This window comes from Pezoporus wallicus, unplaced genomic scaffold (genome assembly GCF_028554395.1).
Source record: "Pezoporus wallicus isolate ANWC-B61680 ecotype Strahan unplaced genomic scaffold, APGP_CSIRO_Pwel_v1 scaffold_2584, whole genome shotgun sequence".
In the NCBI taxonomy this organism is placed as follows: Eukaryota; Metazoa; Chordata; class Aves; order Psittaciformes; family Psittacidae; genus Pezoporus; species Pezoporus wallicus.
In genome coordinates, this window is record NW_026642851.1 from 12,479,521 (window position 1) to 12,507,252 (window position 27,732).

Sequence of the window (27,732 nt, forward strand, 5' to 3'; positions counted from 1 at the left end):
GTGAAAGAGCCTAAATACTTCTAAAAAACCCTCACTGTTACAAGCATTTGTGGGAATCAAAATACAAAGTAGTTTTTGAAGGTTTCTGCAGCAAATTTTCAACATTACCTCTTTTCCATAATTTCCAGTGTCAAATGCAGCAACTCTCTCTTGCTTTTTTCCCTCCTCTTTATCATCTCCAGGATGGTTACTGCACGACTCAGATCTCGACGCAGCTTAAGCATCTTCTCATAAGATGCTTCATCATTTTTTCGATTCTGTAAATGCATAGTGTATATGTTTCCCCACATCATTTAAATTAAATAATGATTAAAGTTTTAAATATTTATATATTTAAAACCCACATGCTAAAAGAAAAAAAAGCATGTGCCCATTATCAATGAGCTACAGCTTACCAATGCTTTAAGTAGATTTAGCAGATTTAGTGAAAAAATGCGTATAAACTTTCATTCAATAGCTATCCTAGAATAGTTTCTTTTATGCTTTTACATTTGCAAATTAAAACAAAAGAACATCCCAACTTTTACTGCTTTATGCTACATAGCAGGATTGTTTTTTTATATAAGCTACTTTTTGAGAGAGAAGAAAGGAGGAGAAAGAAAGCAGAAGGAGGAACAGATTTACTTACTTTTCGTGTCTGCATCTTTTCTGTTCTTCTTCTAAAAGCAACATAAGGGTCATTTGTGCTGGAACCATCTCGCTTCTCTTGTTTCACTGCTGGTATAAGAGAGGGACCTCGACAATTTTTCCTCTTTTTAATCCAGTATTCATAGACTTCTCTGATCAATTCATCATCTTCTTTCAGCAACAGTTTGGCCTCTTGCAGGCTGACTGGCTAAATGTAAAGCCCAGCATGTCACTTTTATATAGCAATATACAGAGTGCATATTTAAAATTCTTCGTATTCAAAGTACCACTGTACCTGCTGACCGCTGCCCTTTTCTAGTCTGTCTATCATCTCCTCAAACTGCAAAGCAGAGATGTCCATTCTTTTCTTCAACTTGTTCACAAAGATCTCATCTTCTGAATCCAAGTCATAATCCGGCTGCTCAGCATCCAAACTAAAAGCTGAACACCACAGTGAAAGTTAATTTTACTATAGAAATGTTTTATTCTAATAGCAATATCTGGAGTACACACCAGATTATTCTGAAGACAAACCCAAAATCATTTGTTTGAAAGTTGTAGGAATGCTACTTTGAAGCTATACCTATTTTTTTTCCTCAAAAAAAAAAAAAAGATAAATGCAGACCATTAAAAATCAGGAGTAAAGGCTGGTTATCTATTTGACTATATATTGTTAACTAATGAAAGCTTACTACTGGTCAAACCTCATTGCTTTCAGTAAGAAACTTTTAGACTGGTCAGTATTTTCAATGCTGTGTACATACAGTACTATCAACACTTAAGACTTCAGCCCAAACACACTTCAAAGGTACAATGAATACGCTGCAGAATACAGTGCAGCTGAGAAAAAAAATAAAAAAAAAAATCACCATTTCTGCTGCTAGACCACTAGACATGAAAAAGAATGAAAAAGTGTAACCTTAACATCAGCATGGAAGACTACTAATATTAGTCTCTTCATTTTCTTCAGAGCACAGCAACATGCTCTAATCTACCCGATATAGTGGAAGGTACCCCTGCTCACTGCAGGGGGGTCAGACCAGATGACCTTTAAAGGTCCCTTTCAACACAAACTTTTTCACAATTCTAATACTTTAAGCTATCACTGATGCTCAGACTGATGTAGAAGTCTAACCTTTAACCAAAGTTAATAAGGCATGAGATCTGTTTAAATGACAGATACTACGTTTTAAATTCTACAAATTATACTGCAAAACAGAATTCTGCAACAGATTACGTTTTTTAAATGTTTTCAAAAGGTATGTGAAGTAATGTGGTGCTCACATTCACGGTCTCATCCATACAGAACAGCTGGTATCTCCCACCAAAAAACAAAATCCAAGCACATCTGCAAGTCATCAGTGGTATCAAAACCCACCTACTTTTAGATGTAGAATACTTCCATCCAGGCAGAGGCAAACACTACTACTGCTGCCATTTCTGCTTGGCTTCCCAATCTACTTCACTAGCATTATATCCTGGTTAAGCTTCAGGGGACAGGTCCTCTGTTTCTTAACTATGTATTGTATATTCTCCTCTTCAAGCGGATTTTTGTCTGCCCTTGCTAACGAACCTAGATTTCTCTGCAAGCTGTAACTATTAAGTACTATTACAGAGGGCAGAAACAGGCCTTTGAGATTGTGAACTGTGAAGTATTAACATAGAGAATCAAGAAACGTATCTGTTTATCTCTTGATCAAGAACTAAATGTACCTTTTCAACAAGTATGTTGTTCCTTTACTTGTTGGAAAAAATAAATTCTCAGAAGTGAGTTGATGTGAGCTCGATAGATATTTAAGACTCATCTCTTGAAATACTGCTAGCAGATAAAGTTCTGGGTGTAGATTTCAATGAATAAATTACTTCACTTACGCTGTATGTGAATCAGCTGCTTTGGCATTTTAAATTCTCCAGGATATATAGATTCATAGTACGCAATATTACTTTCTGCTTCTGGAACTGGTATAACCATGTTATCCCTCTTCTCTCCATATACTTGTTGTGCTGAGATGGCCCGCTGGAGATGATGCTCCTATAAACAAAAGAAATCAAGATGAAAACAGGAGAAAATATTTTCAGGGCACAGGCTTTTTAAAGTTGAAGGAAGTCTATTCACTTGCAAGTACTCACATTCCAAACCCCTGAGACCAGACTTAAGAAATCGATACTGCAATCCATCTTAACCCAAAATACACTCCATAAACTGGAAGGTTTTTCCAGTAGGTGGAGCTCTCCCCCTTACACAAACATACACAACACTTCAGTTACTAAACTTAGTAACTCAAGTTGCATGCTCTTGGCTCACATAAATCCATCTTTACGTATTTCTGGAGAGACACTTATGATTGATTACACATACAGATTATAACAAGTAGCTGAAGACAGATATTTACTCTGGTATCAGTCTGTATTTTCTACAGCCATTTCACAGCCAGTGATGTCAGAAAACCGGAAAGGAGGCCTGCTATCATCTATTTAGGAGAGAAACAACTATTTTTACCCACAAAATGATTTCTAAAGACATTCTCATTTACTGCAATGCTTTCCATCATCCTCCTTTTCTCACCCCTAATGTCAATTTATTATTAAACTATAAGTCATGAGAGTGAAAATAATTAACTTTCAGAAATCTGCAACTGTTTTTCAAGCTCAAAAGTAAATTCCATTTATATGTTACTACAACCTAAGTAAAGATCAATCACATTATGAATTCTAGTAATTTTCTAATGCCAATATTCAAATGCATTCCTGTGGTGCTGTCATGACAGTAAGTAGTAGTAGCAGAGTTACCAACAAAAACTCAATATAGCAAGATGCACGCATGTATATAAATGGTTTACTGGCAATGTAACACAGTACTTTTTCCCTATTACCAAAGCTGGTTTCCTAAGTATCTAAACTGTTCCTTTCTCGGTGCCCAGTAAAGCAGTGCTGCATCAGTTGTACCAATACAGCTACCAGAGATCTGCTATAAACCACATTACTGAAAAACTCAAACCAGGAACAACAGCAAAAGAGTGGCAGGGTAATTCATTTTAATATTGAAGTAAAAGGTATCAGCATTCATCCATATCATCTTCTGGTACCTTTGTCTTACATCAATCTACCCCTCTTCAGTACAATAAAGGCAATTAACATCTTCTGTCTCAAAATAACAACTACAAAATAGGCTTTGTTGTAAAAACTGCAAAGCTAATGCAGCCTCAAACTAAAATCTGTTCCAATGTGTAACTGCTGCAAGGATTCACAGGATTCTACTCTATTTTTACCTTTAAACAAGCTGTAGATTTTTTTTTTTTTCATGTGTCCCATTAAAAAGTTTCCCCATGAAAAGAGACTACTTCTGAGAACATGACATATCATACAGTCACAGGTAATAATCACTGGACTGATTGTGATTCTCTAGCATTTGTTAAGTGCAGACACATCTGTCACCTAGGAATTCTCTCTTAGGTATGGTACAAAATAATGTCTTGTCTGCCTTTTAATGAAGCACTGCTGCCAGACACCTTGAATTTGTATGAACAGTCATAAATTTCCAGGATTTTGTCACAACAGCTCCAACTGTTGCAGAACATGGAATTAAGCTTAATTTTCATATAGCATAGTAGGATTCTATGCTAAATACATGGTAATAACCAATGGCTTTTGAATAACAGCAAAGGCTTATTATTTTCATAATCATATGAAGGATTACTGGCACATTTATCCCAACTTGTGTTCTTAAATACAAAAAGAACGTTTCATTTCAGGGAACGGGGTTAGACACTGAATTAAGATTTCAATGTCTCTGATCCACCTCTGATATGGAAATAGGCACTGCTATTTAGTACCAGTATTCTATATTGACTTCTTAACAGGCTTCAGTAACAAATATTTAAAGAAATCTCCACAATGCTATTGAAACAGAAACACAAACCATAGTTTTGCCTGACTCTCATCCCAATTCCAAAAATACTCACTATTTGAGCTGAGAGTTTTAGAAGTCAAGTTTTAAATTTAAACAGGGGAGACTTAGGTTAGATATGAATAAGAAGTGCTGTACTGTGAGGGTGGTGAGGCATTGGAACAAGTTACCCAAGGAAGTTGTGAATACCCCATCCCTGGCAGTGTTCAATAACCTGGTCTAGTGTGAGGCATCCCTGCCTGTAGCAGGTGGTTGGAACCAGATGATCTTAAGGTCCTTCCCAACCCTACTATTCTATGATTCCATGACGACATACCACGAAAGTAACTGGATAAAAGTTCATCCACTGAAACTGCTAAACTAATCTGATGTTTCTATCTGTCTCAATTCATCACAAAAGACATGCCACTAAATGGCATGTCTTTTTAAGTTGAAAAACGACAAATGGCATGTCTTTTCACGTCGAGTTCAAGATCCTTAGGACCGTGAGAAGAGCGTGCAGCAAGCTCACTGCCCTGGACTTCAAGAAAGGAGACTTCGGCCTCTTCAGGAACCTGCTTAGTAATGTTCCATGGGATACACCCCTAGAGGGCAGAGGGGCCCAAGACTGTTGGTTGATATTCAAGGATCACCTGCTACAAGCTCAGGAGTGGTGCATCCCAAGTAGAAGGAAGTGCAGCAGGAGGGCCAGGAGACCTCCTTGGATGGATAAGGAGCTCCTGAGGGAAATTCAAATGAAAAAAGAGGCTTATAATAAGTGGAAGCAAGGACAGGAGGGTTGGGAAGAATACAGGGATGTTGTCCAGGAAGCTAGGGACCAGGTTAGGAAAGCTAAGGCCCAGTTAGTATTAAACTTGGCTAGGGATGTTAAGGATAACAGGAAGGGATTCTATAGTTATACTGCAAATAAAAGACAGCCTGGGGACAATGGTGGGCCCTCTCTGGAAGGTATCAGGAGAAGTGACTACCCTGGATTTGGAGAAGGCTGAGGTTCTGAATGACTTCTTTGCCTCAGTCTTCACTGGCAAAGGCTGACTGCACCACCCAAGTCTTGGAAGGCAGATGAGGGGACTAGGCCCACTGCAGGAGAGGATTTGCTTTGAGACCATCTTAAGAACCTGAACATCCACAAGTACATGGGACCTGATGAAATCCATCCGCGGGTCCCAAAGGAGCTGGCAAGTGAAGTTGCTAAGCCACTGTCCATCATATTTGATAATCATGGCAGTCAGGTGAAGTTCCCAATGATTGGGAAAAAGGGAAATATAACCCCCATTTTCAAGAAGGGAAAAAAGGATGGCCCGGGGAATTACAGAGCAGTCAGTCTCACCTCTGTGGCTGGCAAAATCTTGGAGCAGATTCTCCTGGAAGGCATACTAAGGCATGTGAAAAACAAGAAGGTGCTTGGTGACAGCCAGCATGGCTTCATTAAGGGGAAATCCTGCCTGACCAGTTTGGCGGCCTTCTATGATGGGGCTAAGGAACTGATGGACAGGGGTAGAGCAGTTGATGTCATCTACCTGGACTTGTGCAAAGCATTCGACACTGTCCCACATGACATCCTTGTCTCTAAATTGGAGAGGCATCAGTCTGATGGATGGACCACTTGGTGGATAAAGAACTGGCTGGATGGCTGTACACAAGAGTTGTGGGCTCAATGTCCGGCTGGAGACCAGTAACGAGTGGTGCCCCTCAGGGATCGGTGTTAGGAACAGACTCGTTCAACATCTTTGTCACTGACATGGACAGTGGGATTGAGTGCGCCCTCAGCAGGTTTGCCAATGACACCAAGCTGTGTGGTTCAGTTGATACACTGGAGGGAAGGAATGCCATCCAGAGGGACCTTGACATGCTTGTGAGGTGGGCTGAAGCCAGCCTTACGAAGTTTAACCATGCCAAGTGCAAGGTCCTACACCTGGGTCGGAGCAACCCCAGGCACAGCTACAGGCTGGGCAGAGAAGAGATTCAGAGCAGCCCTGCGGAGAAGGACTTGGGGGTGTTGGTTGATGAGAAAATGAACATGAGCTGGCAGTGTCTGCTTGCAGCCCCGAAAGCCAAATGTATCCTGGGCTGCATCAAAAGGAACATGACCAGCAGGTTGAAGGAGGTGATCCTGTCCCTCTACTCTGCTCTTGTGAGACCTCACTTGGAGTCTGTTTACAGTTGTGGTGTCTTCAACATAAAAAAGACATGGAACTGTTGGAACAAGTCCAGAGGAGGGCCACAAGGATGATCAGGGGACTGGATCACCTCCCATATGAAGACGGGCTGAGAAAGTTGGGGCTGTTCAGCTTGGAGAAGGCTACATGGAGACCTCGCAGGAGCCTTCCAGTATCTGAAGGGGGCCTGTAAGGATGCTTGGAAGGACTACTTCATTAGGGACTGTAGTGACAGGACAAGAGGTAATGGGTTAAAACTTAAAAGGGGAAGTTTAGATTGGATATAAGGAGGAAATTCTTTTCTGTTAGGGTGGTGAGGCACTGGAATGGGCTGCCCAGTGAAGCTGTAAATGCTCCATCCCTGGCAGTGTTCAAGGCCAGGCTGGACAGAGCCTTGGGTGACATGGTTTAGTGTGAGGTGTCCCTGCCCATGGAGGGGGGGGTTAGAACTAGGTGATCTTAAGGTCCTTTCCAACCCTAACAATTCTATGATTCTAAATAAACAAAAATAAGCAGACAAGGTCACCTTCCCTTTACAACCCCATGCATCATGTTCTCACTTATTTGGACAAATCAGCAGCAGCAACTTTTCCCCCAAAGTCAACATCTCAGCTGGTAGCTCTGTACATCTCTCTTTCCTAATAATACATATATAATGAGGTCTGACTGGTAGCTCTGGAAGCATTCACTTTTAATCTGAAAGCACACTGAATATCTACCATTCACTAACCTACCACAGGTTACAGTTTCTATCCTGCAGTCATCCTTCATTGTGACTGCACAGCTGATCACTCCCTCCCAAATGCAACATCTCATTCATCTGAAGCTTTCCGCTAAATAAAATGCAGTGGTTTCCTGAGTTTGTCAGAATGATTTTGAATTCCAAATCCTAATCAAACCTGTTACCTTTCATGTTATCTTGATTTAACATGTAGACGCTGTAGCCCAAGTCACTCCTGAAAACGCCAACACACATTCAAAGCGAGACCTCTCTGAAATTTAACAAATCTTTTAACTTTGACTGTTCATCGATTTCCAGAGTTTCTTTAATCGGATATATTTCCGCTACACAAGAGTTTCTATAATATTGGTTTCATTCACTGCATATCACAGCAGTATCAAAAGTTTTTAAAGGTCAAGATGCGGCTATGCACTTGGTCCCTTCCCTACTACAGTAAGACTGGATTAACTGGGATTTCTTCTTGAAAAACTCCTATTAGTTCACAAAAGATTAGTATCTTCCAGGTGCTTACTGGGATTGAATAATTTAATTATCCATATTTCTCCAGAAACTGCATTAAGATAGCTTATTTGTAACCCTTTGGCTCCTACCTTTTTAACAGGCTGTCATGGTGGTTTGGGCTGGGGATTCAGTTTTTTGTAGTTTGTCATTTTGTTTTTGTTGTTTTTTTTTTTTTTTTGGGGGGGGGAGGGGTGGTGTTAATGTTTTGGGTTTTTTAGCAGGACAGTTGCAGTGCCTTTTCACATTCTCTGGAACATCACCTTCCCTTAAGAAGTTCTCAAATAGCTGTGAAATTATTTCACTGTTTCTTTATATTCCCAGCATGAATTTTAGGTGGGTTAGTCAAGCTCAAAGGCTGTAATTTGTTAGAAGGAAGCTCATCTAACAGCTACCACTACAAGATGCAGTCTTGTACACCATGTTACCACTGCCTCATGCCAGACTGAACCTATGATGACAGCTTAGGAAACCAAACCTACAGAAAGCCATCTCTCTCCTGCTTTCCCTGAAAACAATTAGCAACAACTAATCTTCTGACAAATTAGCTCCCTGAACTGCTGGAGCAGGTGCAGGGGGAGGCAGTGGGGAAAGGAAGAGACAAAGATGATTCCCTTTAGTAGCCATTTAACTAGCTTAAGCTGCATGACTAAATTAAACCCCAAATTATTTTTAAAATGAACGCCAAGAAAATAATAGTACGAAGACTGAAGAAATGCTATGGCAGATACACATTTCAACTATCTCAGTATCAAATACAATCAAGGTTTCCTCTTACTACAAACACTTATAGAATATTCTCATCTTACCCTGCACTAAATTTATTTAAAGCTACTCAAGAGACTTCATTCAAAACCTAAAACCCTGCTTGCTCTTCCTCCACTCAGTTAATTTTCCATCAGGTTAGCTTCCCGCACTGGCTCATCATGTGGTCAGTCAGGCAATCCCAGAGCCCAAGGGATGCAACAGGACTGCTCATCAGTTCAGAGGCAGAGTGCCTGAGGGAAAAAGCAGCTTCATAATTTTTGAAACACATAGCCAGTAACATGAAACAGCATCTATTCATCCCACTATATTCCTGCCCACAAAAATATCTGGACAGTTAGAATTCCAACACTTATGATTTACCCTGCTAGTTGGTTAAACAAGCAAAAGCTCAACAACCACTTTCCTCCTTTAGAAATTTTCTTCTTTAGACAGTCTACACGAAAAGCCCACCAGAAGGGCAACCCTTCTTCTGAGTACTCAGAATGTAGCAAGGCAGGATGTACTTGGATCTAAGGAAAATTAGTCTTCCTTTCTCTTGAAGTTACCAATTTTGCCCCTTGTATCCACTCACTGCGTCAGTATTGCCATGCATGCTTCAAAACATAAAAAAACAAAAAGGTAATCTACAGCAAGTTGGCAGTAACAGACACTTAGGGCAAGCAGGAACACAGCAGAACAATTCTCACTGCAGCCTGAAAGAGCTGGAACTTTTGTTCAGTTCTGCTCTGGGGGGGGGGGGGAACAACATTATAATGCAAGGACATGAGTGTAATTCTTCAACTTTACTACTTGAGTACTTGCTGCTTTTCTAGCACATTACATTTAAAAAATCTGAATGACAATAATTAGAGCATAAAGAAAGGATACTGTAATTGTGGTTCAACCTGACTACAAGCAGGCACTCTTGGCTGCAAGAATAGACAAGCAGAAGCATAGCAACTGGAAGCTAGCAGCATTTGTCTTCTTTCACATTTTGGTAATTCTTGGTAAGTTGTTTTTGGCAACATGACTTAGATTCCTACGGTTTCTCAAAGAAAACTGGCACTGCCAGAGCAAAGATTCCTTTGATGAAACATTTACTCTGCAGCACACCTTCGAGATGAAATTCAAAGCAATATAACCACAACACAATGCATTAAAAGACAAAGTGACATGACCCTGTCATTAACAGTTGAACAAACCAGAAGAACAGAATGCATGTTACTGTTTTAGAAAGTCAATTGAAAAAAAATAAAATCAGTGCAGTAGTAATGAGCGTGTATTATTAAGAATGAAAGAAGCAATCTACTGTTTTGCAATTTGACTGCATGTTTCTTCAAACAATTTACCCAAATTATTCCAGAGCTCTAGAAGAAATAATCATTTAAGGCACAACTGCTTACAGACATGACCAAAACAGCCAACTCCTAAAACCACTATGTAGATTAGAGCAGAAGTTCTCCAAATTCACAAGGCTGTGCACAGCATAATCACATCTTTGCCTCCAAAATCCAGGAACTATAAAAAAAGACACCACAATCGATTCTGTCATTAGCACCACATCAAGCCACTGCCCAGCTGATCTCCACAGACCTGCTGATTTACATCGGTATGGCTGAGGAGAATCCTCTTCCACCCCTCCCTTGCTTGACAGAAGTGCTTTCCAAAGTTACAATCTCACAGCTCATCCTACAACGCTTAACATACCAGAACTGAAAACAACCACCTGTTGAAACTGGTGTCCTTAAGAAGCATTAGGTTCACAACAGTTACACCAAAACAGATCACAGCTGAGACAGAACTGAGGACATACAAGCATACAAACTCACAGACCTGTCTTTTTTATACTCATTCTACCTTCTGGCAACTTGTGATCCAAATCTCTCTTGGAAAAACACCTAAATACAAAAGGTGAATTCAACAAAACTGCAGCTGATCTTAAGCACAAACACATTACTCTGCAGGTAAGCTGAAATTAACAAAAAACCCAATAGAAACTGGAAAAATAAAACCAAACAAAAAAGAACAACCAAACAAAAACCCCCAAACAAAATAAAACAAAAAAACCCAAAACCCACACAAACAACAAACAAAAACCAAAACCAGACCAACCAGAAGTTGTTAATACATCATTCAGAGGTGATGAACTGCTGCAAGCACAACCTGATTCCAGGCTATAAGGTAAAGATTTTTGGCTGCTAAATTCACAGCAACAGTACTGTTCCCCTGCGTAGGTTATCTCACATCAGCAGCATTTACTGGTGGAAAGGTACTGGAAGACAACACAGCAAAGTTTCCATGAGACCCCACTGCACACTAAGCCCATTCAGACTAACTCATCACATAACATACGGTAGGGACTACTGAAGTGCTTCTATGACCTACTGCCTGCAAACCACTCCCCAGCCTCCCCGCTGTACTTGGCTCAGCGAGCTCTGGGGTACCTATCCTGTCCCTCAGCTATATGAGCTATTTCAATAACCTGCATAATCAGAGAAGGTGGCCTCTTTTGCAAGAGTGAAAGTCAATCCACTCTAAATTAAATTTGTCCACAGATTCAATCCACTAAATCTGTGCACAGAAAGGAATAAAAAGAGCAAACTGGCTCATTCTCTTCACCACCTCCTCCTGTTACCAAATCTTAAGTTATCCTGCAATTTACTGTTCAGACATATCTTAAATCCAAGATTAGAAGGATCACGGAGACTGATCTCCAAGAGTTACATGCAGTTTTTTATTTTTATTATGCTACCCCTTATTCCTCACTCACATTATTCCCCTCCCATTCCCAGAACCAGTTCAGGCATCAGAAGTATACTTTCTGCGGGACTCTCTGGGGCTTAGTTACCTGCCACTGCAAAAGAAAACGCTTACCCAGGGACAGGCAGACACCAGGAATGCTGCAAAGATACAGAACACACAGCCAAGAACCCTGTAACTATCCTAGATGATGCAAACTATTCACAGACACTCCAGATTTCTTTTGCATTTTTCTTATCTTTAGGGCACCAAGTAGGTCTGGTGGCTTCTTGCAGGACTGGAAGCAAAAATGCTCAGTTCTTCCTAAACAACAGGCTTCACAGATTATTAGAGAAGCACTTATTTCAGAAACATAACACACACTTTTCCTTTTATTACCTATATCCAGTCACACATAACTACATGTAAAACAGCAAAGACATCCTGACAAGATTGTTACAGCATCTGTAACAAACAACTGCTGGTGAAGAGTCCAATCCTGACTGAAGTTGTACTGCTGAGGGCAATCTGATGCTGCCTTGAAGAGCAGAGAAGTCTTCAACAGATATTCTGGCACAAGATCAGTCCCTGAATTACACTGATCCTTGACTCTGAGACAGCAAAGCCCAACTCCTGAATACCAGCTTATAGAGTTGACCTTTGATAATGGCAAGGCAGCAGTTGTGTTGCTAAGCATACCCTCTTGACCTCAAGTACATGAGTACCATGTAATGTGTTAGCAATACTTTAAATTTGGTCACAACAAACACACAGAATGGTGGGTCAACAAAGCAGCATTATGTCACTGTCCTGGGTTCAGCAGTAGCAGCCATTTTTCTCCTTCTTAGTAGCTGGTGCAGTGCTCTGATTTTGACTTTCAGCCTGGGAACAATGCTGATAACACTGATGTTTTTAGCTGTTACTAAGTAATGTTTACGCCAACCAAGGACTTTCTGAGTCTCATGCTCTGCCAGGGAGGAACGGAAGCTGGGAGGAAGCAGACAGGACACCTGACCCAAACTTGCCAAAGACATATTCCATACCACACCACATCATGCCCAGGATGTAGAACTGGGGCCAGTTACCTGGAAGGGCTAGATCACTGCTTGGGTCAGGCTGGGTATCGGTCAGCAGGTGGTGAGCGGCTGTATTCTCTTCCCTTGTTATTTCCCTTATCATTATTATCATTGGTGGTAACAGTAGTGGTTTTGTGTTATACCTTAGTTACAGGACTGTTCTTATCTCAACACACGGGAGTTACATTCTTTTGATTCTCCTCCCCATCCCTCTGGGAGCCAGGTGGAGGAAGAAGGGCATGGGGAGGAGTAAGCGAGTGGCTGCGTGGCTCTGAGTTACTGGCTGTCACTCCTTGCTCTTCCCTGGGACAGGTCTTGTAAGAAGACCGCAGATCACTTCCACCTCCCACAGCATTTGTAAGCCATCTTTCTATTATGACCACTAGCATATAAGCACACAGAGTAAACACCCTCTCACATAAATTTAAGCTGCCTGAAGATTCACCCAAAACACACAGCTGTAATCTTCCCTTTTGCCAAGATCTCTCAATGTCCTGAATCATTCTATGCAGTAGAGAAAGCTGTTTTCCTGTTAGCAGAGTCTATAACTGCCCTTTCATATTCCAAACCTGGAGAAAAACTATGGTGGTCACTCTGTTAATCAACTGGAGTCAGTCTCATGAGTAGTCAATTAGGAAGGATTCCACTGTAATTACTGTAATAATTATATCTCAGCAACAAATGCCAAGTTAAAACAGCTGCATAGGATTAAACAGCAATTACTCAGTGAAAACGTGATCTAACTTACTTTTAAAAATATGTGGGGTAATTAACAGACTATCAAGAAACCTTCCTAATTATTAGTCTGTCTGGAACACTGCTTAGAAATGAGGTCAACTACATCATCTTGAGCATCCCAGTTGACTGCTTTTCCCCATGTTCAAATCAGACGCTTGAAGGAGCATGCAAGAAATCTGCCCTTTTCTTGGGAAAAATCTTGTTTCCAACAACAAATTACTTACAACTTCTAAGAAACTTTCACCTGGTATGCTCATTCAGTGAATGGTGGTCGTGAGGTGGAGGACACACAGCGCATCTGACTCAGAAGTCTAACAACATTATACTAGAGATCACAACTCTGAAAGAAATAGAGAACGATTTGCTGTCCGGTTGCCAGAAGTCTGAAAAGAATTATTAGCTTCACATTTTAAATTACTACGAAAAAGGGACAGACAGAGATGAAGAAATTAATGAGAGAGGCTTAAGACATGCTGGAGAGGGTAAAGTACACAACCTAGGAACCCTGGGAATTAGGAAGACTCCAGTATTCAATACATACATTAAATCACAGTACAATTCAAAAGTGGAATTTAACACCTCAGCCTTTCCAGGCACAGGTCCTGTTCAGACTATCTAAAAATCAGCCTGACTAAAGTAAATCAGCTGCTTGCCAAATCAATAGAGCAGTTACATGCATTCAGAACCACAGGACTCAGCATCAGTTTGAAATATTTTTTTAAGAATTGCTAACAGCTTCATACTAGCAGAAGGAGCTATCCCATCTCCTCAGTGCTGGTAACAGCCATAAAAAATTTCCCATCTTTTCCTCTGTGATCACTTCGACTCTCATGGAACTCCTAAGCCTACATAGGCCTGTAATCCACAGAGGGAAGGGTGGTTATTCTTAGGCAAGTTGCCTGCTGTGAGCTAAATCAGTTCACAAACAAGTAATGCAAAGATCACGGCAAGCTCTAAGGAAAGAGTGCAACTGCATCTTTTCAGTATTAACACAGTTAAACCACGTCAGTCTATCTTGCGTGACTGCAGCACAGATTCCAGACTTAGCTGCAAATCTAAGTCCCCCTTCTTTACCACAGCCCTGCTGTTCCAGCTGTATTGTTGTAATTTGGGACTGCAATACATCAAAACTATTTCAGTGATCTATACTGAACATAATACAGCTTAAATCATAATATCATATCACATAAATTATAATGTAGTACGGTAAATACATAATACAGTATATTATCCCTAAATAAAGGATTCTAAAGAACATTAAGATAACGTATTCCTTAAGTAGATCAAGGCATGACATCCACACTGAAATCAGACCGTAACCCAGAATTAACCAAGATATGATACAGTTTACAAGAATACAGCTTTCAGGATACAGTCTACAAGAGAATGAGAATTACCCTCAAAATTTAACCTGTCCTTATCAAAGGTTTCAGCTATGAAGCCATTTAGGAGAGCCTGAAGAAATTATCACAGCAAATTTATTTTTCCCTTGTATGGGGAAAATGGAAGCAGAACTGTAAGATCACTTCATCAGCTGACTCGTAATAAAATTGTATCAAATTCCCAAGTTAAAAGACAGACACAGCAACATACTGTTGCTGCTTAAACATTACTGCGTGTCAGCAATACTGCATAACAAGTCAATTTTGGATGGCAAGATCTGCATACTTTGATTCCAGCATTTTTATTAGTTACCAGGACTCAATATACTGTTAACACTACTGAGCACTGATTAAAAAAAAAAAAAGGCAGTGTCATTTGAATAACAAGTAATATGTAAACCCAACTTCACAGCAAACAAGTTTCTGCAAATAAAAGTTGTTTCACTACTTTTCTGAACAATACTATTATGCAGGTGTGCACAGGGCTGTGCATTTACACCACAGACAGGGTGCCTCAAGTATTCCATAGCAGAGTATCATACACAGCACTGGGTGAAGTTAAAGGTAAGTTATAAAACTGTATTTAGAAACATAACATCACTTAAAAAAGAGTCAGCTGAGCTGGATGAAATTTTATACTACACTTTTCTCAAAGTTTTCTAAGTCAGCTATGGAAAAAAAAAAAAATCTGTGATTCCTTCCAGAGGAGCTGTTCCTCAGACCAGGTTTTCAAATGATCCTCATTAAACGAACCCTTTTCCATCTGCAGTTAAGGCATATCTCAATCTGGATGCACCAATCTACTCAGGAACAGTACAGAATCAAGACAGGCGAGGCACAGAAAAGCAGCAGGCAAGGGAATAAAGCCAGAACATACAGTCTGAGGAGCACCTCTATTTCTCCAATATCAGTCTGCTGAAGGCTTAAAAACATTACCTTCAGCAGAGCAGGCTGCACAAACTGCAGTGACTCACAGCTTCCCAGATCTACATATGCTCAAAGATTCTGGACAGAAAACAAGACTAAATAAGAACAGGATTTGGATTCTTTTATTAAAAATCATTAAAAACAGATCTCAAGAACACTACTAGAGCTACTATTTTTTCCCCTCAGAATCTGCAATAATGCTCCAAAACTGATATTATCTGGGCTTTGAAGTTCAGAACTCTAAATACCAAAACACACAACTACCCAATAAACAAACGAATATCCAAAACTGGTTGACTGGACTAACATAAATGCTAGGCATTACTAGTAACCAAACTCTTCACAGAGCACAGAACAGTTAAGGAAACTAACTGTATCACAAGTGCGGGTTTTGTCAGAGTGCCATTTTGCCTAACACTGTCTCAAAAAGGACCCCATGAGTATTCCTACAGTGAACAGTAAGAATGGCACAAAACCCACAGCAGTTCTCTCTCAGAGCCACAGGGTATCAGAAGCTGGGAGTGCAAGTTAGTTATTGTAGTCTTTGTGTTTACTCGTCTGGTAATTTTTGCTTCTCTGAACTTCTTAGTCCAGTGTGCACTATACAACTCTGTTGTTAATAAGAGGCTTGAGAGACACCCAACACATGCAACTTTATTTTGTTGTTGGGGGGAAAAAGGCAAATGAACAAAATAATAATAAAAAGGATAAATCAGTGAGTGAACCATGGGGTTTACATAGGTTCTGTAGCACACAAAACTGTAAGAGCTGTACCTTCCCATAAGATTGCTTACAGTATTCTTGTCAGGTTTAACTACATCTTCGGTAAAGTACAGTTTCATTATCTCAAGCAGTGATTCACACTTAAACATTAACAGAACTTGACTGATACTTATACTGAACATCATACAGTATTCAAGTTATGTGGAGACAGAAAACTGTCAAAACATTATCAGAAAAGTAAGTATCAACATATGTTTAAATCTGTTCATTCACAAGTTAAGGCTCAACATCTTACATGAGACAAGCATGCAGTTTGCCATAACCCCCTAAACAATCTAAGCACCCTTTAAGAACTCACGTGCATTCCATATAAAAAGGTCATATACAACGGTTCAGTTTAAAAGTTTGAACTACAGAAGCTTCCAGAGCATCACCTTAAATTACGCTTATTTCCTATTTCAAAAATAAACAAAAAACCTTTCCAGTATTATTCACTTCAGTGCTATGGGGAATACAGTCTGTAGAAAAAGCACATAGTAATGACTAAAAGCTGTTAAACAAGCACACTTCTGTAGATTCCACAGTATCTGTACTTTAAATACTCTATTTCCATCATGTGTTACACAGAGGAATAAACTGTCAAATACAGTAACAAGCAGACACCTGAGCTGCACAAATATGCACAGGCTGGCAAAGCATATACCTAACCTTGCCCTGCAGTAACCGTGTCAATGGTAGCAAAGTCACACCTCATGTTCCTTCAAATTACAGCTTTCAGTAAGAGGAAAAGCCTGCATTGCAGTTCGTAACTCTTAGTAAGGGAACCCACATCATGTACCAAGACAGCAAGGTACCAGGAGAGCTGCTAAGACATTTAAGAAAACTGAAATACAACCCCCACCCCCAAGTACAAATACTAGAAGATACGTACTCAACAGTTACACTGCATAAGGCATCTAGTAAAGATGAAGCCTACCTAGCAATTGGTATAGAATTGCTCTAGTTAACTACATTTTGTTGAAATACATTAACAAAAACCTACCAATACTTTATTTACCTTTAGCTGCTGTATTTACAACACACACCGGATCAGAATTTCAGGTCTAATATCACAAAAGTGGAAAAAGTGCTTCGTCAGTAGTGACAGTGACAGGTGCAACACTGAATAACTTAAAAAAAGATTTTTCCAAAGACTACATCACTGTGATGACCTATATATTTCCTGCTGCAGATCTCAGTCTTCAGTTTGCAAATCTACATGTTTAGACACTTTTCTGGACTTAAAGTGAACATTGGTATATTTGAATGCATAAAGATGCTACCTAGAGGCCTGTATTAGGCTGAAAGGCTTTGAGAAAATACCAACTTAAAAGTTTCCTGATCAGTAAAAATAGGTTTTGAATGACAAAGTCTACATGGACTGTGAGTCTGGTGCCGAATCATTATTCTTTATAGGTCAGCTATTCTTGGTGTCCTGTAATCCCCAAGTTTATTTAGATTGCCTTTAAATCCATAAGACAAACTAGCATTTCAAATTTATGACCTTTTATGTGCAACTATGATCAAACTTAGTTTTAAGGCTTGTATAAACACTGCACAAGAGAGGTGAAAAACAGTGAAGTCATGCAGAGAAGAGGACGACAGGAGGAAGAAGAAAGGCAAATAGGAAAAGTTTACTATAAGGACTAGCATTTCCTCAAAATGCATTACAACTGCCATTGTTACTCTCTCTATGCATGCAGTGAGTTTAAGTGTATGATTAGGACAAATAAGCCTACTGAATGTGATTTACAAAGAGACAGTGTCAGTTACTTCAGGCCACTCTGTCAACTTTAGCCCAAATAACTTTTTGCTGGGTTTTCTTTTGCTTGGTTGGTTGGTTTTGACGTGTCATGTCCCATGTTCCCACCCTCTCCACCAATGAAGGGGCATTTTAACACCTTTCACTCACTCAGCATTTAAGCCACTTTATACCCTTCATTTATTAAAAACAAGAAAAAAAACAAACAAACCCCAGAAAACCTACCAAACAAAAAAAATGTACCACAAAACCAACCACCACCAAACACAACACTGACCTTCCACACCTTTCTGTCATTCCTTAGGCCTTCACTCTTTTTGTCTATTGCATTACTAAAAGCCTCTAACCACAACACAGATTAATTATACTCAATCTCTCAAGGAATACTCGATCTCTCAAGGAATACTCGATCTCTCAAGGAACACAGACTTGTTATTTCTTCCACCTCTCATAGCAAAACATTCGAACCCGATTATGCTGGTCACGACACAGAGCTCTGTGTTTCTCTACCATGTGTGCAGCTGCAGACTAATACTGAATCTTAATGGCCAGTCCCCAGCTACAGGGGTATACAGTGGTATGAATATCCACACTTTAAAGTGGCTATATGTTGTAATATACTGATGTGTAATAATAGTCATTTTAAAGACTGCTTTGTGCCCTTCTCAAACACTAAATCCAAGAATATAGCCCATGTATCAGCAGAGAAACCCATTTACAGGGCTTCAGAAAAATACACTCTTACACTAGACATCCTACCTCTTCCTGTCACCACCTAGTGCCATGTATACTACTAAAGGACTACTTCAGTGTATTTATAAAAATACACTCATTTATAAAAAGATTTAGCACACTGTATCCTGAAAACCGCATACATTCTTAGAGAATAGATTTCAGAGCTGCCTAAAGTTATGCTTTAAAATTACCAGTTATAGATTCAATTTCATATTGCTCACCACATTAAATGGTTTAATCATTCTATACAATTCCTGCATTTTCCCCCTTGCTGAAAACAAAGGAACAAATAGTAACTGATCCGTAGAAAGGAAAATCAACATTATAATGCAAGATGAGAAAAAAAGAGGGCTAAATGTAAAACATGTTGCTAACAAGAAATTCTAACAGAGATAAAGTACCTGCCACAGTTTGCTATCACAAACTGTCCATTGTACTTTGAACCATACTTAAACCCCAACGTTGTGGGCAGGCCATTTCCTTTAGGTTTATCAACATGACATCAATGAAGTACAGAAAGAAAAGTCTTCAAATCTAATACTTCAAAGCTTCTTATAACAGCTTGAAGACACCCAAAGGGTTTTTCAAATTTATTTATTTATTTTTTTTATCTTTGGGTATTTCTGACAGCACACTTGTTCTGATAACTACATACTTGCAGGTCTCAGATACATCATACTGTAGGGCTTTTTCCTTACATAGGTGTTTTATCAATTTCCTACCTGCTAAGTTAAAGAGAACTACCCTTTGAAATAATGTTAGATATCCACAAGACAATGTATTCCTACTTCCTCCATCTGTCCTGTATTATGAGAAAGATCTGACCTAGTAAAGACAGTTCAGCAACTGTAAACCAAAGTAAGATGACGTTCTTGCCATCGCTGAAAATGATGCTGCTGCCAAAAGCTGGCTTAGGACCTCAAATTCCAACTCCATCTGCACACACACTGCTAAAAGTGGTGGTCTACTTCCTTCAAATCCTCAGCAATAAATACTGTCTAACATTTTTAGGTAAAGCATGAAAGAGCAAAATGGTAAAAACACAGAAAGTTTAACATCTCAGCTAGCATTTAGCTCTATGACCATCTGAAAAGGAAATTACACCACAGCCTAACTCCTACATGCACACTCATTCTCCTTGCTAATGGTGCCGAATAAACCACAAAACCAAGACAAACATCCAGTATAAACACAGATTTGAACTGTACATATACTCCCGACCACAGCGCAAGACAGTCTGGGATGGCAGACTCTCTTCTCTCCAACCAACTTATTGCTAGTAACTCAAACAATGCTTATCTTGAGCACAGCTTAAAGAGGTCCAATGCACGCACACTGCCGAGACAGGACAAAGGCATTCATGAGAAGACAAACATCAGAAAGCATTAATTTTTTTTCCCCCAGAAATTTAATACAAGCCAAAACAAGATGTCAAATACCTCACTACTTCAATTTTTCAAATTGCAGAGTTTGGTAAACCACCACATACGTCATTTAAAAAACATCACTTGACTACCTCATGACAGGGACCTTTTTTACCTGTTGAAATACATCAGTAATGAATACACTGAGGACTTGGTTTTACAGGTTTGTTTTGTTTGTTTTTTTTTTTATAGGCTCTTATTTACCAACAGGAATATCCATTAACATTTTTCCTATTACTTCCAGACAGCTTTGGAACTGTTATCTTCTGACTGGACTAGTTCCACAACCCACAATGAAGTTATACCTACTTACGAAATTATAGCTAGTAGAGTTTGTGGTACACCTTCCTCAGTAACTTACACTTTTTAAGAGCACTTCAGAACTTCTCTTCCTTCTCCAGCTTCTCCAAATTTTATCAGTGCTAAGGTTTTATCTCCACTTCCAGGACATTCTGTAGCCCACACTCCTAACTACCTAAAAGCCATCTGAAGCTCCTAAAGACAACATCTAAGAACTATCATCTACCAGCTCAAGGTCCTTCTAGAGGTAGAATACAGATGCTATGGAAAACCAGGCCAGACATGGTTAATAATGCATTAACTGCAACAACTTTCTCCAATAAAGCCCTGGAGATCATAAAAAAAACCCCACTGCTTTCTGTTCCAGCTCAAAACATGCAAAATTTGTTTTCAACATTTAGCTACCATTAAGGAAATTTCTAAACATCTTCTCGAAATGAGACACCTCAAAAGAAACATTGAAACAGTCTCATACAGTACCTGGCCTACTTTATGACCACAGCATCTTCATCAGAAATCAGAGCTAGTGCACTCTTTCTTCTAAAAATCCCAGAAAATAAATGGCAACAGAAGGGCAAACAAGATGTTTGGCAAAGTACATACGAATGTTAAAAAAACTGCTGAGAAACAAAAGAGTGCCCAAATTTATCCACAAGCACCTGAAGGATCCAGTAGTTATACCTGCTTAAGGGATTTCAGTAACTGTATGAAATTTAAAAAAATAAAGTAAAAAATCTGCAGGGCTCAAACTCAAGTTGACTTTCACTTGTAGCCTTACTCGTAACTTTCCAACGAAACTACTGTCTTTTGAGATACATCTAGATTATTAAACTGGAATAAACACTAAGTCAGATCATAGTAAAATTTTCTTCCTGCAGTCAGTTCCTATCTTCTGCCACTCTTTTCAGAATTATTTTTCTTGTATTTAAGTAGGGAAAAAAATGAAATGCCAAAAAGGCACACAGCACATCTCCTGCTGAAAAACTAATACAGGACTGGGGGTGGGGGAAGGCAGATTTTCCACACAGTTAAAATCCACATTTCTTAAGCAAAACCATAAAGACATAGGGGAAGCCAGGAACACAATTTTATCACCAGTGTTTAAAGAAACTTAAGAAGGAGAACAAAACTACAGAATTTAGAAACACAAGCGAATGGGACATTTCAAATATTGGGAAATATCTGGAAGAGAAGGTGTTATACTATGTATGCAGACTAACCTGGGCAATAATAACGGCACAAACAAAAAAGTAAAAAAAAAAAAAATTAAGTCAAACTGTTTCCAAACCTACACCAAGAAATGCATTTTGTGTGAAATTCACTATAAATCACTGGAAATTTGCAAAGCAACTTGCACCCCTCTTCCCTTTACAAAACAAGTTCTGTGTCTGTAATGCACAGTCTTTATGCTTCCATAACACAGCCTTGCACAAAATCCTCAAATTAAAAAAAAAAATAATCTGGAAAGTGAAGTCCATGCAAAAGTCAAGTTTTGACACTAGTGCCTTCCTAGTAGCAATGCTGAGTTGGACATCTGATCAGTGAAGAATATGAAGACTACAGCTCTTCAAATTATAACAGAAAACACCAATCCTTTCAAAAAATGAAAGTTTCCAACTGAAAAAAAAGCGCAAGCATTAATTTCTTAACTCCTGATTGCATATAAAGGAAACAGTTCTTCAAGAGTGGTACTTAAGAGGATAGCTTCTTCTCTCACTCAAACTACTTGTGCTTGAACAGACTGTCAGATCAGGAAGTTTTCAACTTTTTACTCCCTGCTTTGCATCATTCATACAGTTCACCTTCACGTATTTGTTTAACCAAGAAAGATCCTCCTAGAACTGGGTTAGTCCTTGAATGTACATAGCTGAATACACAGAAATACACAATACACTGGTGGAAGGGAGAGGAGAGCGTACATAAAGGCTCATTAAACAGGATGAGGATATATACAGACTCAGAAGCAGTAGCCAGCATTTTCACTCTGATGCATTAGTCATTTGATACATTCTTCCATATTAGCACTAGTTTTTCCTCTTACAAAAATGAAGTGGAAAAAGAACAAGTAACTTATTACAGCTCCCTAAGGCCAGCAAATTACAGTATCCTGCTCTAGCAGAGAAGACTCCTAAAGACATACACGCATTCCTTTAAAACAAAAACTTGAAGTAACATATTAACTTACAGGTATTAAAAACTCACACTGAATACTCTCTACAAATTGATACTGAAATAACTGTATGCACATTTATGACGAATATGATAATGTAATTATGTCACAACCATTAAGACAGCTACTAGAAAAGGGAACTAGTCAAAGAGAACACTAGTTGATTTAAGGGCTTGCCACACTGCACTTCTACCTGAAATAAATTAATATTAGGCAGGTTCATGTACAAACAACTTATGCTTTACTGGAATAAAATACAGGATGTTAGCTACTAAGATGAAACAAAAAGCCATATCACTCTGCTTCTCAAACATTAAGGTTACTGAACTATTGCCCCTTCCCATCATTGATATTTCACTGCATACAATTAATACCCAATCCTTTGCTGAAATCCATTATATGATAGATCATATTTGAAAAACAGGAAGATAACTTTATAGGGCTCCTCCTTAAGACAGGCTGTGAAAACTCCCAGGACGTAAAGCCTTTTCATACAATCCTAGCTTTAAAATGATTTAACAGTTTACCCTGACATAAGCTCCTCTCCTTTATCTCCAGCCAGTTGTATTATTTCTTGTGCTGTTAAGAATACTGCTAATGAAGTTATCTTTTTGCGTTCCTCCCCACCCCCCAATGTTAATGTAAGTAATTTGAGGAAGATTTTTCATCTCTTCCAATGGTTAACCACCTCATTATAAATAAAAGAGTACTAAGCAAGTCTAACCTTTTTTATCTTAAGTCTGAACATGAACAATATGTTTCACTGTAGTTACTTCTGCTATGTATAAAGCCATTGCTGTTACATGCCTTCTCACTGTGCATTTACAGGAAAGTCAGTAAAAGGTTAAAAATAATTTGACTATGCATGCATCAAACTAAGTCCTTAAGACTGCTCTACACTTAGCTTTTTAGGACCAACTTTTTAAGGAGAAATTAAATGCTTTTTATGCAGAACCTGTATAGACAAACAAACTAGAAAAAGAATATGCTCCACCAAGAACACCAATGTCCTGACTTGGAATTTTTCCAAAGAGAGCTTGCTAATTCATACCCTCCAGCATTTCAAAACAGAGCTCGGACCTCCAGGAGAAGTCTCTGACCTGCATAAAGCACTGATAACCAACCAACTCTAATTACTATTTTCCAAAACATTAAGTATTTTCAACATTACTGCTACTGCTCACCATCAGGAGTTCCTAACTCGCATGAATGCTCAGGTGCACTGATTATCTGCCAACATTAAACATACTGGAACAGAAAGTTGTGATATAACTGAAGATGAAATATCCAGTAAGCTGCCATTATTACTGAATAGTCTGAAGCTGGGCAGAGAGAGAGAGAAGGGGAAAACAACCACTTTTCACTGCCTGAATATTTTGACATGGTATCGGAATTTTCTTACAGCCCTGTTTGTAGTGAAATAGCATACAAAATGTCTCTCAATTTTCTCAAAAAGACTATACGACCATTAGTGAAACTTAAATCTGTAATTCAAGACCATTCACACATTGACTCACTACACCTCAGCTGCATGCTTAACCTCATACATTTTTAAATTCACCACAGCCTAGATGGCACCATAGGGCTCCCTATTTGTATGCTCCTTAGCGGCTTTTTAACTTCGTGCAGTAAAACCAGCTGTTTCAACAGCAAGAGAATTTGGGTATGGTAGCCTCCCAACGCCTCCAAGATGGATTTGAGAGGAAAAAGTCTTATTTTCTGTGCATGTATTTCATATCTACCTATGGTAACTGTGCTCAAAGACATTTTTATGGAGAGGATGCGATCCTTGAGCCTACCCAACCTGGGTAATGAGAAATTAACCAAGCAGTGCTTTGCTAAATTAAGACACATCCTATCGAGAACAGGTTTGAAGTGTTCCAAAGCATCTGAATGAACATCAGGTTATCTTCATCAGGTCTTCTATAGAATTTACCAAATACTAACAGGTCATGCAGATACTGGGGGACAGAATCCGACAACCAAAGCCACATCTAACAATGTAATTGTAACAAACAGAATCATAGAATCACAGAATCATAGAAGTAGGGTTGGAAAGGACCTTAAGATCATCTAGTTCCAACCCCCCTGCCATGGGTAGGGAAAATAAACTTTTCTTAAGCATCCCCAAAGTCAGGGCAGGGAATGTAACTAAAATTATGAAATTAAAGAGGTCAAAATAACATTTTAAACTACCTCAAGAGTTTGCTCAAACATCAGGTTAACACAGTATGACAGTATTTACAGATGACAACTGCACAGACTGAATTCCACCTTCTGTGCAACCTATCAGTTACATCATAACATGTACGCTAACAGTAGGAACTAAAGAACAGCCATACAGCTTATCATTTCAGACTCTGTGTTTAATTCTTCTATCTGCTACTAGCAACACTAACTAAAATTAGAAAGTGAGCTCAAATGTTAAACTCTGAACCTTTGGAACAGAACTCCACATAGTGCATCAGGCTGGCAGGACAGAAAAGCTGCTACTCTGGACTTAATATAAGGGCACAGATAAACCACCAGACTATACTCTTAGTCAGAAGAAGTAGTAAAGAGTAATATAATAAAGAAACAGGACACTGCTTGATACTCTCTGTCCTGCCTCAACACAAAGGACAGAGACACCAGGATTCACAAAAGTTTACTTCCTGAAAAATGTGCATCTAACTTATACAAACTCAAACATGCACAAGGCTAAACAGAAACGTAACAACCAAAACCTTAGGATGACTGTAATATCAGGATAACACGCTCATCCAAAGGAAAAGAAAAAGGAAACAAACACCCCCACCCTCAAGCTCACAATAATTCCCATACCCACAGGATTGTTATTAACTCCAGAAATGTCATCAACATAGCCATATTTTCATATTTTGGTAATTAATTTATCTGATGTATACCAGGGTACTTAATTAAAAGTATCATATCTACTCACACATTAATCTTCCCTGAGGAACTGCTTCAGCTAAAAAGCTGACACTTCCTGACATTTTAAATGTGCCTTATAAATGTTGGTAAGAGGTGCTCCAGACACATGGCTTCACTTTTTGGTTTGTTTGGTTTTTTTTTGTTGGGTTTTTGTCTCTTTTGGGGGGGGGGGAGGAAGGTTTTCTTCCAAACCAACACAAAACCCAACAACAAACCAAAACAACTATACTCACAATTTTCCACAAGGATATTTATTTCATCTACACAGTCTAAGAAGCACCTACATTTCTATTTATCTAAGAGAATCTAGAGGCTGCAGATTATGGTGTATGTGCTATCTTTCAGAAAAAAAAACAGGAAAAACAAGTGTAGTTCTTCTTGGTTTGATTGGAAGCCATCAAATTTAGGATGCCTGTAAAACCATCCATGCTTTCCTTCCGAAGCATAACTTACAGAAAACGGACAAAAAGCTTCAGTCCGCCTTTTATTTTTTTCAGTAAAGCCTTTTACCTCAAGAACTAAGTTACCTATGTTCTGCTTTTCCACGATCTGAATTTCCGGTTAAAGCAACATCTCTCTCGAAAAACACAGAACAGGCCACACAAATTAATACCTATAAAAAAAAAACAAAACAAATCCAGAAACTCCACAAAAGATAAACAAATCCAATCCATCTACTTCTTTATTCAGGCACATATAAATTTAAATGGACTTGTTAGTTAAATCTGCATTAGTATTTTATTAACAGCAGTCTGTCTGGTTCTCAAAATTACAGCACTAAGGATGCATTTTGCTTAAACCCAGGATTTTGAGATAATACAGGGAATGTTTTGTGTTGCATAAGAAGTGTCATTATATTTTGAAAGCTTTTTTATTTTTCTCTTTTTAGAGATGCATATGTCTCTTGATAGTTTTTAGTTTCTTAGATTTAGCAACAGCCACAATGTGTTTACCCTGGAAACTCAGGAGCTAAAGCAACTGTCAGAACACAGTATCAGCTGCTAACTTCAAGTACCACTGTCTGTGTGCTAAAGAGCTTTATACTGTAGTCTTTTTACCTCCAAACAAAACCACTAGTTGAAGTTATGACTTGCTAAGCAGAAAGATATACTCTTGTTAACAGAATTAACATTACTTTAAGGCCCTTTGTTGCCATCTCTTTTTAAAGACTTAGTGTATCACTCTTACCAACTACATATTTTAAAACTCAGATCAACTCCATAAGGCTTTCCTTTTAGAAAAACACTGCTCAACTTCAACTCCAGGTGTAATGAAAACAAAATAGATTCCTTTTTGTGCATCAAAACATTAGTCATTTAAATATCTTGACTCGATGCTTGAATATTAAATCCCTTTTGATTGCATTTTTCCCTAGGGAAAGTTATCTAGTCAAGAGGAGAGCTCTTAACTCCAAATATGTGTTCATTTAAAATTACATTTATGCAAAACTCAAGGCAATGTTAGAACTCTATTTATAAAGTAGTTACAGATGCCTCTTCACATTACTTGAAGTTGCCCTTCACCCCAGGTTCTTATGGGCACTTTGCCAACTGTCCATAAAGAAATGGATAATATTTAGGAAAACAATAGATATTTTTGTATTACAGAAAAATCCTCCAGTCTTCAACTGCTATTTAACACAAACAATTCCCAACATTGTTAAATCCTGCATGGCATGAAGTTTGGGAAACAGAGCATAACAGGGTATTAAATCTGTGAGGTTTGATATAGCTTTAGTCAATTACCATGACCATGAGTCTCTAGTGTCAACACCAGTATAAAACTGAAGAGAAAACTTTTTGGGGCAACAAGAGGGAAGGAAGGAAGTTCAGCAAGTCTGCAAAAACAAGAAGGGGAAAGAGTTTAACATCATCTATTTTATGGAAGACAATCCAAAAGGTATTTAGGAAAACGTCGTGTTTACTGACGGCAAACAAATTTCTTGGGAGAGGTGTGTACACACATATTTAAAACAAAAGCATGAGCAAACTTTAACTGTGTAAAGTGTCTACTTATAACCACTGCTCTGAAGTTTAACCCTCAAAGCTAGGTATAGTAAACAAAAGCATCACATTAACCACAGAAACAAGTCTTATAATTAAC

At 38.8% G+C, this 27,732-nt stretch overlaps 1 protein-coding gene across 14 annotated transcripts in view; it reads right to left on the reverse strand.

Annotated features, from left to right (window-relative positions):
• EPC1 (enhancer of polycomb homolog 1) overlaps nt 1-27,732 on the reverse strand; it is a 71,969-nt gene that overhangs the window by 24,365 nt on the left and 19,872 nt on the right. For all 14 annotated transcript variants that reach the window (XR_008975302.1, XR_008975301.1, XR_008975300.1 and 11 more), the window contains 4 exons: nt 2,500-2,659; nt 923-1,068; nt 629-835; nt 109-257 (listed from right to left, as the gene is read on the reverse strand). Coding sequence is in view for 11 of the 14 variants with exons in the window: in XM_057432867.1 (XP_057288850.1) it covers nt 109-257; nt 629-835; nt 923-1,068; nt 2,500-2,659 (662 nt within the window). In the remaining 3 variants the exon portion in view is untranslated. The remainder of the gene's footprint in view (nt 1-108; nt 258-628; nt 836-922; nt 1,069-2,499; nt 2,660-27,732) is intronic.